The 13,631-nt window shown below is 32.9% G+C and overlaps 1 protein-coding gene across 1 annotated transcript in view; it reads right to left on the bottom strand.

Annotated features, from left to right (window-relative positions):
- KCNU1 (potassium calcium-activated channel subfamily U member 1) overlaps positions 1-13,631 on the bottom strand; it is a 268,697-nt gene that overhangs the window by 240,017 nt on the left and 15,049 nt on the right. The window contains 1 exon segment of the mRNA XM_051975505.1: positions 6,611-6,730. Coding sequence (XP_051831465.1) covers positions 6,611-6,730 — 120 coding nt within the window.

The following is a 13,631-nucleotide window of genomic DNA, read 5'->3' as shown; positions in this document are numbered from 1 at the left end:
GAAGGTGAATTTTATTTATTTATGATGAAAAGATCAGAGCTGAACAGAAAATTTAATTTTTAAACACAGAACTCAGAAAAAGCATAAAAAGGTAAAAAAAGAAAGAAAAATAACTCTCTTTTAAAATTTAAAATGTTTATATCCCTATATGGGAAGATGATGTGTTTAACTCTTGAAAACTGTATCTCTGTTATGGATAGACTTAGAGAATACAGGTATAATTTGATTTTATTGTGATAATATAAAAAAGAAACTAGAGGTGGAAAGGAAATTGTACTGAAAAAAGAGGAAAATGGAAGTAAAATGGGGTAAATTACATCTCATGAAGAGATAAAAAAAAGACCTATTACAATTGAGGGAAAGAAGGAAGGGGAATAAGCATTATGTGAATCTTACTCTCATCAGATTTGGCTCAAAGAGAGACCATTAGATAATTTAGTTTCACAAAGAAACTTGTTAAACCCTATAGGGAAGTAAGAGGGAAAAGGGGAAGAGAAAGTGGGAGGTTAATAACTTAGAGGTGTTTTAAGAAAGTTGGTAGTTGGCTATAGAAAGCTTAAAACAATGTTCTAGAAGATGCTGTGATAGATTATTGTAATTTAAAGAGGTAAAAGTTATTCAAATTTCAATTCTGCCCCAAATTAACTGTTGATTTAGGTTGCTCAAGGACTTAACTATTCATAGAGAACCATCATGAATAATAACCAATTATTATTTATAGGGAAAACAGAAATAGGAGAAGGTTATAAGAAAGGGGGATGGGCTGTAAAAGGGGAGGGATGTTTGAGAGAGGTGGTGGTCAGAAGCACCTTCTGCAGAGGAAGGAAAGAGAAAGTAACGAGTAAAGTATAACTTTGGGAAAATAAGATGGTGGGAAATACATAGTAATTTTAATTGTAAATGTGATTGGGATGAACTATCCCATAAAACAGAAGTGAATAACAGGCTGGATTAAAAGCTAGAATCCTAAAATATGTTGTTTACAGGGAACACATTTAAAACAGCATAATGCATATAATGTTAAGGTAAAAGGCTAGAGTAGCATCTAAAATGCTTTAGCTAAAGTTAAAAACAAAACAAAACACAGGTAGCTATTCTTATCTCAGATCAAGCAAAAGCAAAAATAGATCTAATTAGAAGAGATAAGGAAGGATACTTCCTTAGAATAATGAAGTAATAATATTGGCTAGATAATGAAGTAAAATCAATTCTAAACATATAAGCACCAAATGTTATAGCATCCAAATTCTTAGAGGAGAAGTTAAGAGAGCTGCAAGAAGAATTAGAAAGCAAAACTATACTAGTGGGGCATCTCAACCTTGCTCTCTCAGAAGTAGATAAATCAAACCACAAAATAAACCAGAAGAAGTTAAGGAGGTAAATAGAATTCTAGAAAAGTTGAGTATTATAGACCTTTGGAGAAATTTGAATGGAGGAAGAAAGGAATACTTTTATTCTCAACAGTATAGGAAACCTTCAAAAAATTGGCCATATGTTAGGGCATAAAAACCTCAAAATCAAATGCAGAAAGGTAAAAATAGTAAATGCATTTTTTCAGATAATGATCCAATAAAAATTACCTGTAATAAAGGGACATGGAAAAATAGAACTATAATTAATTGGAAACTAAATACTCTAATCCTAAAGAATGAGTGGATGAAACAACAAATCATAGACACAATTGATAGTTCCATCAAAGAAAATTACAATAATGAGACAACATACTAAAATTTATGGGATACAGCTAAAGCAGTTCTTAGGAGTAGTTTTATATCTTTAGAAGTTTACTTGCATAAAGCAGAGAAAGAGAAGATAAATTGGGCATGCAACTAAAAAAAGCTAGAAATAGAACAAATTAACTCCCAATTAAATACCAAATTTGAAATTCTAAAAAATAAATGGGGAGATTAATAAAATTGAACATAAGAAAACCACTGAATTATTAAACAAAAATTAAGAATTGGTTTTATGAAAAAAACAATAATATAGATAAATGTTTTAGTTAGTTTGATTTAAAAAAGAAAGAAAAATCAAATTGTTAGTATCAAAAACAAAAAGGCAGAGTTTCCATCAATGAAGAGAAAATTAGCACAACAATTAGTAGTTTTTTGCCCTGGTATATGTCAATAAATCTAATGATTTAGGTGAAATGGATGAATACTTACAAAACAATAGATGCCCCAGTTTAACAGAAGAGGGAATAAATTATTTAAATAGTCCCATTTTAGAAAAAGAAATTTAACAAGCTATTAATTAACTCCCTAAGAAAAAATCTCCAGAGCCAGATGGATTTACATGTGAATTCTACCAAACCTTTAAAGAACTATTAGTTCCAATTCTATGGAAACTATTTTGAAAAACAGGGAAAGAAGGAGTTCTACCAAATCATTTATATGACACAGATATGGTGCTGATACCTAATACCTAAACCAGGTAAAGTCAAAATAGAGAGAGAAAATTATAGAATACTTTGCCTAATGAATATTGATGTAAAAAACCTTTTTCTCTTGAGGCAATTGGGGTTAAGTAACTTGCTCAGGGTCACACAGCTAGGAAATGTTAAGTGTCTGAAGACAGATTTGAACTCAGGTCCTCCTGACTTCAGAGCTGATGTTCTATCCACTGTGCCACTTACCTGCTCTGCTGTTAAAATCTTAAATAAAATATTAGTAAAGCAATTACAGCAAGTTATCCCCAAGATAAAACACCATGACCACATACAATTTATACCAGGAATGCAGTGTTATTTCAGTGTCAGAAAATTAGAAAATAACAAAAATGATATGCTTATTTCAATAGATACAAAAAAGCATTAGATGGAATGCAACATTTATTTCTATTAAAAACACTAGATTGCATAGGAATAAATGGAGTCTTCCTTAAAATGACCAATAGCATCTATTTAAAGGAACCAATTGATGTTTAAAGAATCAGATGTAATAAGCATAAAGTAAAACCACTCCCAATAAGATCAGGGTTGAAACACAATATCTCAATACTATTCAAAATCGTTTTAGAAATGTTATCTTTCACAATAAGAGAAGAAAAAGAAATGAAAGGAATTAGAGTAGATAATGAGGAAACCAAATTATCACCTTTTGCAGATTATATGATGGTATACTTAGAGAAGCCTAGAGAATCAACTAAAAAACTACTACAATTCACAACTTCAGCCAAGTTGCAGGATACAAAATAAATACACATTAATCATCAGCATTTTATATATTACCAAGAAAATACAACAGCAAGGGAAAGAAAGAGATATTCCATTTAAAATTACTGTATTTAGTATAATATATTTGTGAGTCTATCTGGCAAGGCAAAGTCAGGAACTATATGAACACAACTACAAAATACTTTCCACACAAATAAAGTTAGATCTAATCAATTGGAAAGATATCAAGTACTCATGAATAGGCCAAGTGAATATAGTAAAAATTACAAGACTACCTAAATTAATCTACTTATTTAGTGCCATCCCAATAAATCTCCCAAGAAATTATTTTTACAGATCTAGAAAAATAATAACAAAGTTCATCTAGAAGAACAAAAGGTCAAGAATTTCAAGGGAATTAATGAAAAAAATGTCAATGAAGGTGATCTAACTATGCCAGACTACAACTATGTTATAAACAACCAGTCATCAAAACCATTTGGTACTGACTAAAAAGTAGAGAATTCAATCAGTGGAATAGGTTAAGTACACAGGACAAAATGGTCAATGACTATAATAATACAGTATTTGACAAACCCAAAAATCCCAACTTTTGTGATAAGGACTCACTATTTAACAAACTGCTGGGAAAACTGGAAACTGCTATGGCAGAAACTAGGCATTGACCCACATCTAATACCATATACCAAGATAAGGTTGAAATGGGTTCATGATTTTGACATAAAGAGTGATATTATAAGTAAATTAGAAGAAGGAAGGATAGTTTACCTCTCAGATCTATAGAGAAGGAAGGTATTTGTGAGCTAAGAAGAATTAAAACTCATTAATGAACACTAAATAGATAATTTTGATTATATTAAGTTAAAAAGTTTTTGTACAAACAAAACCAATGCAGACAAAATCAGAAGGAAAGCAATAAACCTGGAAAACATTTTTATATTAAGAATTCTGATAAAGTCCTCAGTTTTAGATATATAGATAATTTTCTCAAATTTATGAGAATTCAAGCCATTCTCCAATTAATGAATGGTGAAAGGATATGAATAGACAATTTTCAGATGAACAAATTAAAGCCAATTCTAGTCTTACCAAAAGGTGCTCTATATCACTATTGACCAGATTAATGCAAATTAAAACAATTCTGAGATACCACTACACAACTCTTAGAATGGCTAAGATTACAGGAAAAGATAATGATGAATGTTAAAAGGGATGTGGGAAAACTGGAACACTAATACATTGTTGGTGGAGTTGTGAACTTACTCAACCATTCTGGGGAGCGATTTGAAACTATGCCAAAAAGGCTATCACACTGTGCATATCCTTTGATCCAGCAGTGTTTCTACTGGACTTATATTCCAAAGAGATCATAAAGGAAGGGAAGGGACCATATGTGCAAAAATCTTTGTAGCAGGATTTTTTTTTTTTTTAGTGGATAAAAACTGGAAACTGAGTGGATGCCCATCAGTTGGAGAATGGCTGAATATATTATGGTATGTGAATGTTATGGAATATTATTTTTCTATATGAAATGATCAGCAGGATAATTTCAGAGAGGACTGGAAGGATTAAGGCTAAATGAAGTGAGTAGAACCAGGAAATCATTATACATGGCAACAGTAAAATTATATGATGATCAATTCTGATGGATGTGGCTCTCTGCAAGAATGAGATGATTCAGGCCAGTTCCAATGATTTGTGATGAATAGAGTCATCTGTACTCAGAGAGTGGGGACTGAATGTGAATCACAACATATTATTTTCACTCTTTTTGTTGTTGTTTGCTTGCATTATTTTTCTTTCTCATTTTTTCCTTTTTTGATTTGATTTTTCTTGTGCAGCATGATAATTGTGGAAGTATAATAGAAGAATTGCACATATTTAACATATCATTGGATTAGTTGCCATTTAGGGAAGAGAGTGGTGGGAAGGAAGGAAGAAAAATAATTCGGGACACAAGGTTTACCAAGGGTGAATGTTGAAAATTATTATGCATATGTTTTGAAAATAAAAAGCTTTAATAATAATCCTAGTAATAAGAAGAAAAAAGTATCATGTAATAGAGGTTGGAAAAAAAATTTGAAAAATAAATGTTATGCAAGGAAAAAAAAGTTTGGATCACATTGATTTCTATGCTTGAAGCAAATTAAAAAACAAACCAAAAAGATTTCTAAATCTTCTCACTTATATTCTGTTATATATTTTTTTCAGGGTAGAAACTAACACCTAAAACAGTGTCTTGCATTTACTAGGGGCTCAAAATCTTTATTGAATTGAAATGGATATAGAGAGGAGGGTCACAAATTGTTGGTGAATTTAGAAATTTTTGGAAACACTGTAGGAAAATTTGTTTAATTTTTATTAAAGCACCATTGATTGGCAGTATAGTTGTTCTAACAGGTATACTTTGGAATTGAAACCATTTGTTCAGACCATTAATTTAAAAAAAAAATCTGCTTCATAGCTAAAAAGTAGTTTTATTTGCTTATTGTAAAAAGCAAAAGTTAAACTAAATTTGATTTGGAAAAGAAAAGAGTTAAGGATGTTTTTAGCCACAGGGACATTACTTCATCTTATTGGAGAAAACCAGGAACAAGTGATTTCATTTTGTTTTTAGTACTATATCATAGTGATATAAAGTTTCCCCCTCTATTTATCTCCTCATAGATGTAATAATGGGAAGAATTCTGAGAAAAGAAAGATTGGAGGGAAAAAAAAAACAAGAAAAAATGTTTAATTATCCCATATATCCTTATCAGTAGACAAGATAAAAGGATTGAACAGATGATCAGAAGATTATAGAGGTCCCTGTAACTAAGAAAGGATTTATCTTTGCTCATTTAGTCAATGACATTTAGATAGTGAGTAGCTTGAAAGGTCAAGAAAATTAAATATATACACAATCATACAAAATTTTGTTTTGACCAAATTCAAGTTGAAGTGATTTTTTTAAAAAGCATAACTAGTAAGAAAGGTACCAAATTTTACTTCAGATAATTTTTTTTAAAGAAGACTGATGCAAAATACCTATCCAGTCCAATGGTTAGTAGTGGTTATCTGAAGTCTTTTAAACTTATTTAAGGTAATAATTTTTTAAGTGAAAAAAATATTCTTTTTATTTCAGTGAAATATACCTATGGTTTAAATGTCATTATATATGGCTTTTTTGACAGTGGGCAATATGTTTAAATGACTGATTAAGATGTTCAGAGAGGAAGTTTTCAAATCATATCCTGTAAAACTGAAACAATGAAGGGGCAATGAATGGCACAAAAGTTTAAAAAAGGATAGTTGAAATGATTTGGCAGTTTAGGAACTGGACATCTCTGACTGGACCTTTGATTAGCCATGGAAATCTGACCCATAATTATTTTGTTTATTTTAGTGACTGAGTATCTCTCTCCTCTAAACAAGCAATAAATAAAACTTACTTACCAGTACACGACCCACAAAAGTCTGTGCTGAGAGTAGCATGTCGATACGCTTGCGAAAGATTCCATAAAACTGGCTCATCTTTAAATGCTTCATTTTTATCCTATCTGATATTGACAAACCCTAGGAAAAAGAGAAACCAACTGAAAGAATATAAGTGCTAGATCTGAAAGAAAAGAGATTCTGCTCTCCAGGTAAAACTACATGAGTTAAAGCCTTTCATCTAAAGTCTCTACTTTCCCTAGGTTTATCAGCTTCAGGGTCCATTTGTAAAGATTTTTAGCTTTAAGGTTTGCAAAGAGCCTTACAAATATTGCCTCATTTTATACTCAAAACAAATTTAGGAGTTAGGTATCTTAATTATCTCCATTTTATGGATAAGTGGCAAAGATTAAGTCATTCTTTCCCAGGGTCATATAGCTAGAAAATATGTAAAGTTGGATTTGGACGCCATTCTTCCTGGTTCCTTCAAGGATACTGTCCCTACAGTGTTGCTAAGCTTTGGGGGGGAGTATATGTGTGTGTGTGTGTGTGTGTGTGTGTGTGTGTGTGTGTGTGAGAGAGAGAGAGAGAGAGAGAGAGAGAGAGAGAGAGAGAGAGAAAGAGAGAGAGAGAGGATGGAAAAAGAAAGAGAGGGAGGGAGAAGGAGAGAGAAGAGGAGGGGAAAGAGACAGATGAGAGGGGAGGGGGAGGAGAAGAGAAGGAGAAGGAGGAAAGGGAGACAGGGAGGGGAGGAGGAGAGGGAGAAGAATGGGAGAAAAGGATCCAAGATATTGAAGAAAAGTCGATGACTAACCTGAGCTGTTCTTCAAACCTCTCTGACCCTTTAGGTAATGCCATAAAATAAATTTTCAAACAGGAAAACTCAAACAAGGATGATGTGAAATAATTTTCCAGTCAAATATGATCTAGAAGATTGACAGGAAGGTCTGTCACAGTGGATAAGAATGGAGCACAATTCAGTGCAGGTCACACTAGTGTAGAGGGAGCACAGCAAACCAGATCCAGTTATTGGGAGCTACTGAATCAACTTCTTCTAGAACTCTCAGCCCATGGATGGTAAAAGGATTGAGCAGATGATTAGAACGTTATAGAACATTTGCAGCTTCAGTGGAGCAGGGACTCTCATAAAAATTAAAGAGCAGAAAAGAGTGCTCATCACCACTCACATACTTGAGCAGAGGCCAGGAGAGCAGTAAATACACCTCCCTTTAGATCATACCACCATGGAAGAAATGAAAACTTTCAAGTCCCAAAAAGTGTCTCTGAAAAGAGCTGCACAAAACTCCTGAAGTTTGGATCAGGACACTCTCTATCCTAGAAACAGAGCTATACTTTAACAAAAAAGTTAAAAGTCAAGTAATAACCTGGAAAAATGAGCAAAAAACAGGAAAAATATGAAATCATAAAAAGTTACTATAGTGATAAGGAAGAGCAAAATACATACTAAGAAGAAGAAAACACAACCAAAGTTCCAATATCCAAAGTCTGAGTGAAAAAATATGAATTGGTCTCAGGTCCTGGAAAAACTCAAAAAAGGATTTTGAAAGTCAATTAAAAAACATAGACAATTAGGAAGAGAAAGTAAAATGATGCAAGAAAGTCTTAAAAAAGAGTCTACAGTTTGGTAAAGGAGACATAAAAATACTGAAGAAAATAAACACCTTAGTGAACACGATAGGCCAAATGGCAAAGTATTTACGAAAAAGCCTATGAGGAGAACAATTTTTGACAAATTGAATTGGCCAAATTGGGTGGAGGAGAAGAAGGCACAAAAATTCACTGAAGAGAAAATACTCCTTAAAAAAGCATTAGCCAAACAGAGAAGGAAATACAAAAGCTCACTGAAGAAAATAATCTCTCTCTTTTTAAAAAAAAAAATTTATTTTATTTAATAATAACTTTATATTGACAGAATCCATGCCAGGGTAATTTTTTACATTATCCCTTGCACTTGCTTATGTTTTAATTTTTCCCCTCCCTCCCTCCACCCCCTCCCCAAGATGGCAAGCAGTCCTATATATGTTAGATATGTTGCAGTATATCCTAGATACAACATATGTTTGCAGAACCAAACAGTTCTTTTGTTGCACAGGGAGAATTGGATTCAGAAGGTAAAAATAACCCGGGAAGAAAATCAAAAATGCAAATAGTTCATATTTGTTTCCCAGTGTTCTTTCTTTGGGTGTAGCTGTTTCTGTCCATCATTTATCCATTGAAACTCAGTTAGGTCTCTTTGTCAAAGAAATCCACTTTCATCAGAATACATCCTCATACAATATCATTGTCGAAGTGTATAATGATCTCCTGGTTCTGCTCATTTCACTTAGCATCAGTTCATGTAGGTCTCTCCAAGCCTCTCTGTATTCATCCTGCTGGTCATTCCTTACAGAGCAATAATATTCCATAACATTCATATACCACAATTTACCCAGCCATTCTCCAATTGATGGGCATCCATTCAATTTCCAGTTTCTAGCCACTACAAACAGGGCTACCACAAACATTTTGGCACATACAGGTCCCTTTCCCTTCTTTAGTATTAAAAAATACTTTGGGGTATAAGCCCAATAGAAACACTGCTGGATCAAAGGGTATGCACACTTTGATAACTTTTTGGGCATAATTCCAGATTGCTCTCCAGAATGGTTGGGTTCATTCACAACTCCACCAACAATGCATCAGTGTCCCAGTTTTCCCGCATCCCCTCCAACATTCATCATTATTTTTTCCTGTCATCTTAGCCAATCTGACAGGTGTGTAGTGGTATCTCAGAGTTGTCTTAATTTGCATTTCTCTGATCAATAATGATTTGGAACACTCTTTCATATGAGTGGTAATAGTTTCAATTTCATCATCTGAAAATTGTCTGTTCATATCCTTTGACCATTTATCAATTGGAGAATGGCTTGGTTTCTTATAGAGTCAGTTCTCTATATATATTGGAAATGAGGCCTTTATCAGAACCTTTAACTGTAAAGATGTTTTCCCAGTTTGTTGCTTCCGTTCTAATCTTGTTTGCATTCGTTCTGTTTGTACAATTTTGATATAATCAAAATTTTCTATTTTGTGATCAGTAATAGTCTCTAGTTCATCTTTGGTCACAAATTTCTTTCTCCTCCACAAGTCTGAGAGATAAACTATCCTATGTTCCTCTAATTTATTTATAATCTCGTTCTTTATGCCTAGTTCATGGACCCATTTTGATCTTATCTTGGTATATGGTGTTAAATGTGGGTCCTTGCCTAATTTCTGCCATACTAATTTTCAGTTATCCCAGCAGTTTTTATCAAATAATGAATTCTTATCCCAAAAGTTAGAATCTTTGGGTTTGTCAAACACTAGATTGCTATAGTTGACTATTCTGTCTTGTGAACCTAACCTTTTCCACTGATCAACTAATTTATTTCTTAGCCAATACCAAATGGTTTTGGTGACTGCTGCTTTATAATATAATTTTAGATCAGGTACAGCTAGACCACCTTCATTTGATTTTTTTTTCATTAATTCCCTTGAGATTCTTGACTTTTTATTGTTCCATGTGAATTTTGTTGTTATTTTTTCTAGATCATTAAAATATTTTCTTGGAAGTCTGATTGGTATAGTACTAAATAAATAAATTAGTTTAGGGAGTATTGTCATCTTTATTATATTCGCTCGGCCTATCCAAGAGCACTTAATATTTTTCCAATTATTTTAGTCTGACTTTATTTGTGTGGAAAATTTTTGTAATTTTGCTCAAACAATTCCTGACTATCCTTTGGTAGGTAGATTCCCAAATATTTTATGCTATCAACAGTTATTTTGAATGGAATTTCTCTTTGTATCTCTTGCTCTTGGATTTTGTTGGTGATGTATAAAAATGCTGAGGATTTATGGGGATTTATTTTGTATCCAGCTACTTTGCTAAAATTGTGAATTATTTCTAATAGCTTTTTAGTAGAATCTTTGGGGTTCTCTAGGTATACCATCATATCATCTGCAAAGAATGATAGTTTGGTTTCCTCATTGCCTACTCTAATTCCTTTAATCTCTTTCTCGACTCTAATTGCAGAGGCTAGTGTTTCTAATACAATATTGAATAATAATGGTGATAGTGGGCAACCTTGCTTCATTCCAGATCTTACTGGGAAAGGTTCCAGTTTTTCCCCATTGCATATGATGCTTACTGAAGGTTTTAAATATATGGTCCTGACTATTTTAAGGAAAAGTCCTTTTATTCCTATGCTCTCAAGTGTTTTTATTAGGAATGGCTGTTGGATTTTATCAAATGCTTTTTCTGCATCTATTGAGATGAGGTTTTTGTTTGGTTGGTTATTGATATAGTCAATTATGTTAATAGTTTTCCTAATATTGAACCAGCCCTGCATTCCTGGTATAAATCCTACTTGGTCATAGTGTATTATCCTGGGGATGATTTTCTGTAATCTTTTTGCTAATATTTTATTTAAGATTTTAGCATCAATATTCATTTGGGAGATTGGTCTATAATTTTCTTTCTCTGTTTTCAGCCTACCTGGTTTAGGTATCAGTACCATGTCTGTGTCATAAAAGGAGTTTGGTAGGACTCTTTCAATCCCTATTTTTTCAAATAGTTTATTTAGCATTGGAGTTAATTGATCTTTAAATTTTTGATAGAATTCACATGTAAATCCATCTGGTCCTGGGGATTTTTTCTTAGGGAGTTGATTGATAGTTTATTCTATTTCTTTTTCTGAGATGAGAGTGTTTAGGATATTTACTTCTTCCTCTATTAAGTTAGGCAAGCTATATTTTTGGAGGTATTCTTCTATTTCATTTAAGTTGTCGAATTTATTGGCGTAAAGTTGGGCAAAGTAACTCCTAATTATTGCTCTAATTTCCTCTTCGTTAGTGGTGAGTTCTCCCTTTTCATTTTTAAGACTAACAATTTGATTTTCCTCTTTCCTTTTTTTAATCAGATTTACTAAGGGTTTGTCTATTTTGTTGGTTTTTTCATAGAACCAACTCTTAGTTTTATTAATCAATTCAATAGTTTTTTTACTTTCAATTTTATTGATCTCACCTTTTACTTTTAGAATTTCAAGTTTAGTGTTTGACTGGGGTTTTTAATTTGTTCCTTTTCTAGCATTTTTAATTGCAAACCCAATTCATTGACCTTCTCTTTCTCTATTTTATACAAATAGGCCTCTAGAGATATGAGATTTCCCCTTATTACCGCTTTGGCTGCATCCCATACATTTTGGTATGATGTCTCATTATTATCGTTTTCTTGGATGAAGTTATTAATTATGTCTATAATTTGCTGTTTCACCCAATCATTCTTTAGTATGAGATTATTTAGTTTCCAATTATTTTTTGGTCTACTTTCCCCTGGCTTTTTGTTGAATGTAATTTTCAATGCATCATGGTCTAAAAAGGATGCATTTACTATTTCTGCCTTACTGCATTTGAGTTTGAGGTTTTTATGTCCTAATATATGGTCAATTTTTGTATAAGTTCCATGAACTGCTGAAAAGAAGGTGTATTCCTTTCTGTCCCCATTACATTTTCTCCAGAGATCTATCATATCTAATTTTTCTAGTATTCTATTTATCTCTTTGACTTCTTTCTTATTTATTTTGTGGTTTGATTTATCTAATTCTGAGAGTGCAAGTTGAGATCTCCCACTATTATAGTTTTGCTGTCTACTTCTTCTTGCAGCTCTCTTAATTTCTCTTTTAAGAATTTAGATGCTACACCACTTGGTGCATATATGTTTAATATATATACTGCTTCATTATTCATTCTACCCTTTAGCAAGATATAGTGCCCTTCCTCATCTCTTTTGATTAGATCAATTTTTGCTTTAGCTTGATCTGAGATCAGGATGGCTACCCCTGCTTTTTTGACTTCACCTGAAGCATAGTAGGTTTTGCTCCAACCTTTTACCTTTATCCTGCATGTATCTCTCCGCTTCAGGTGTGTTTCTATATTCATCCCCCTCCATTCTTTCTCTCAGATATAATAGGTTTCCTATGCCTCTTCATGAGATGTACTACCCCCACTTTACCCTTTTTCTGGTACAATGTCCTTTCCACATCAGTTTCTAGAACAAGATGTACATGTATTCTTTATACATCTATATAGCTGAAATATAGTTCCCAAGATTAATCTTTACCTTTTTTAGATTTCTCTTGAGTTCTGTATTTGTAGATCAAACTTTTTGTTAAGTTCTGGCTTTTTCATCAAAAATAGGTGAAATTCGCTTACTTCGTTGAATGTCCATCTTCTTCCCTGGAAAAAGATGCTCATTCTAGCTGGGTAAGTTATTTTTGGTTGCATACCAAGTTCTTTAGCCTTTCGGAATATCATATTCCAAGCCCTTCGATCCTTTAATGTGGATGCTGCTAGATCCTGGATGATTCTTATTGTGGCTCCTCGATATTTGAATTGGATTTTTCTAGCTGCTTGCAGTATTTTTTCCTTCGTCTGAGGGTTCTGGCATTTGGCCACTATATTCCTTGGTGTTTTGATTTTAGGATCCCTTTCAGTAGGAGATCGATGAATTCTTTCAATGTCTATTTAACCCTCTGTTTCTATGACTTCTGGGCAGTTCTCTTTGATAATTTCTTGGAAAATAATGTCCAGGCTCTTTTTTTCATCATGCTTTTCTGGGAGTCCGATGATTCTCAGATTGTCTCTCCTGGATCTGTTTTCCAGGTCTGTTGTCTTCCCCAGAAGGTATTTCACATTCTTTTCCATTGTTTGATTTTTTTGGATTTGCTTGACTGATTCTTCTTGTCTCCTCGAGTCATTCAATTCCATTTGCTCGACCCTGATTTTCAGTGAAGTATTTTCTTCACTCACTTTTTAAAAATCTTTTTCTAATTGTCCCATTGAGTTCTTTTGTTCTATGGAATTTTTTTCCATTTTGCCAATTTTGTTTTTTTAGAGAGCTGTTTTCTGTTTCCAGTTCACTAATCCTATTTTTCAAGGATTTTATTTCTTTATCCACTCTCTCTTTAACTGAGTGGGATGACTTCTCCAGGCTCTTTTGCCAAGC

This window comes from Antechinus flavipes, chromosome 2, assembly GCF_016432865.1.
Source record: "Antechinus flavipes isolate AdamAnt ecotype Samford, QLD, Australia chromosome 2, AdamAnt_v2, whole genome shotgun sequence".
In the NCBI taxonomy this organism is placed as follows: Eukaryota; Metazoa; Chordata; class Mammalia; order Dasyuromorphia; family Dasyuridae; genus Antechinus; species Antechinus flavipes.
Note: the sequence above shows the minus strand (reverse complement) of the source record. Positions and strands in the feature narration are given on the sequence as shown.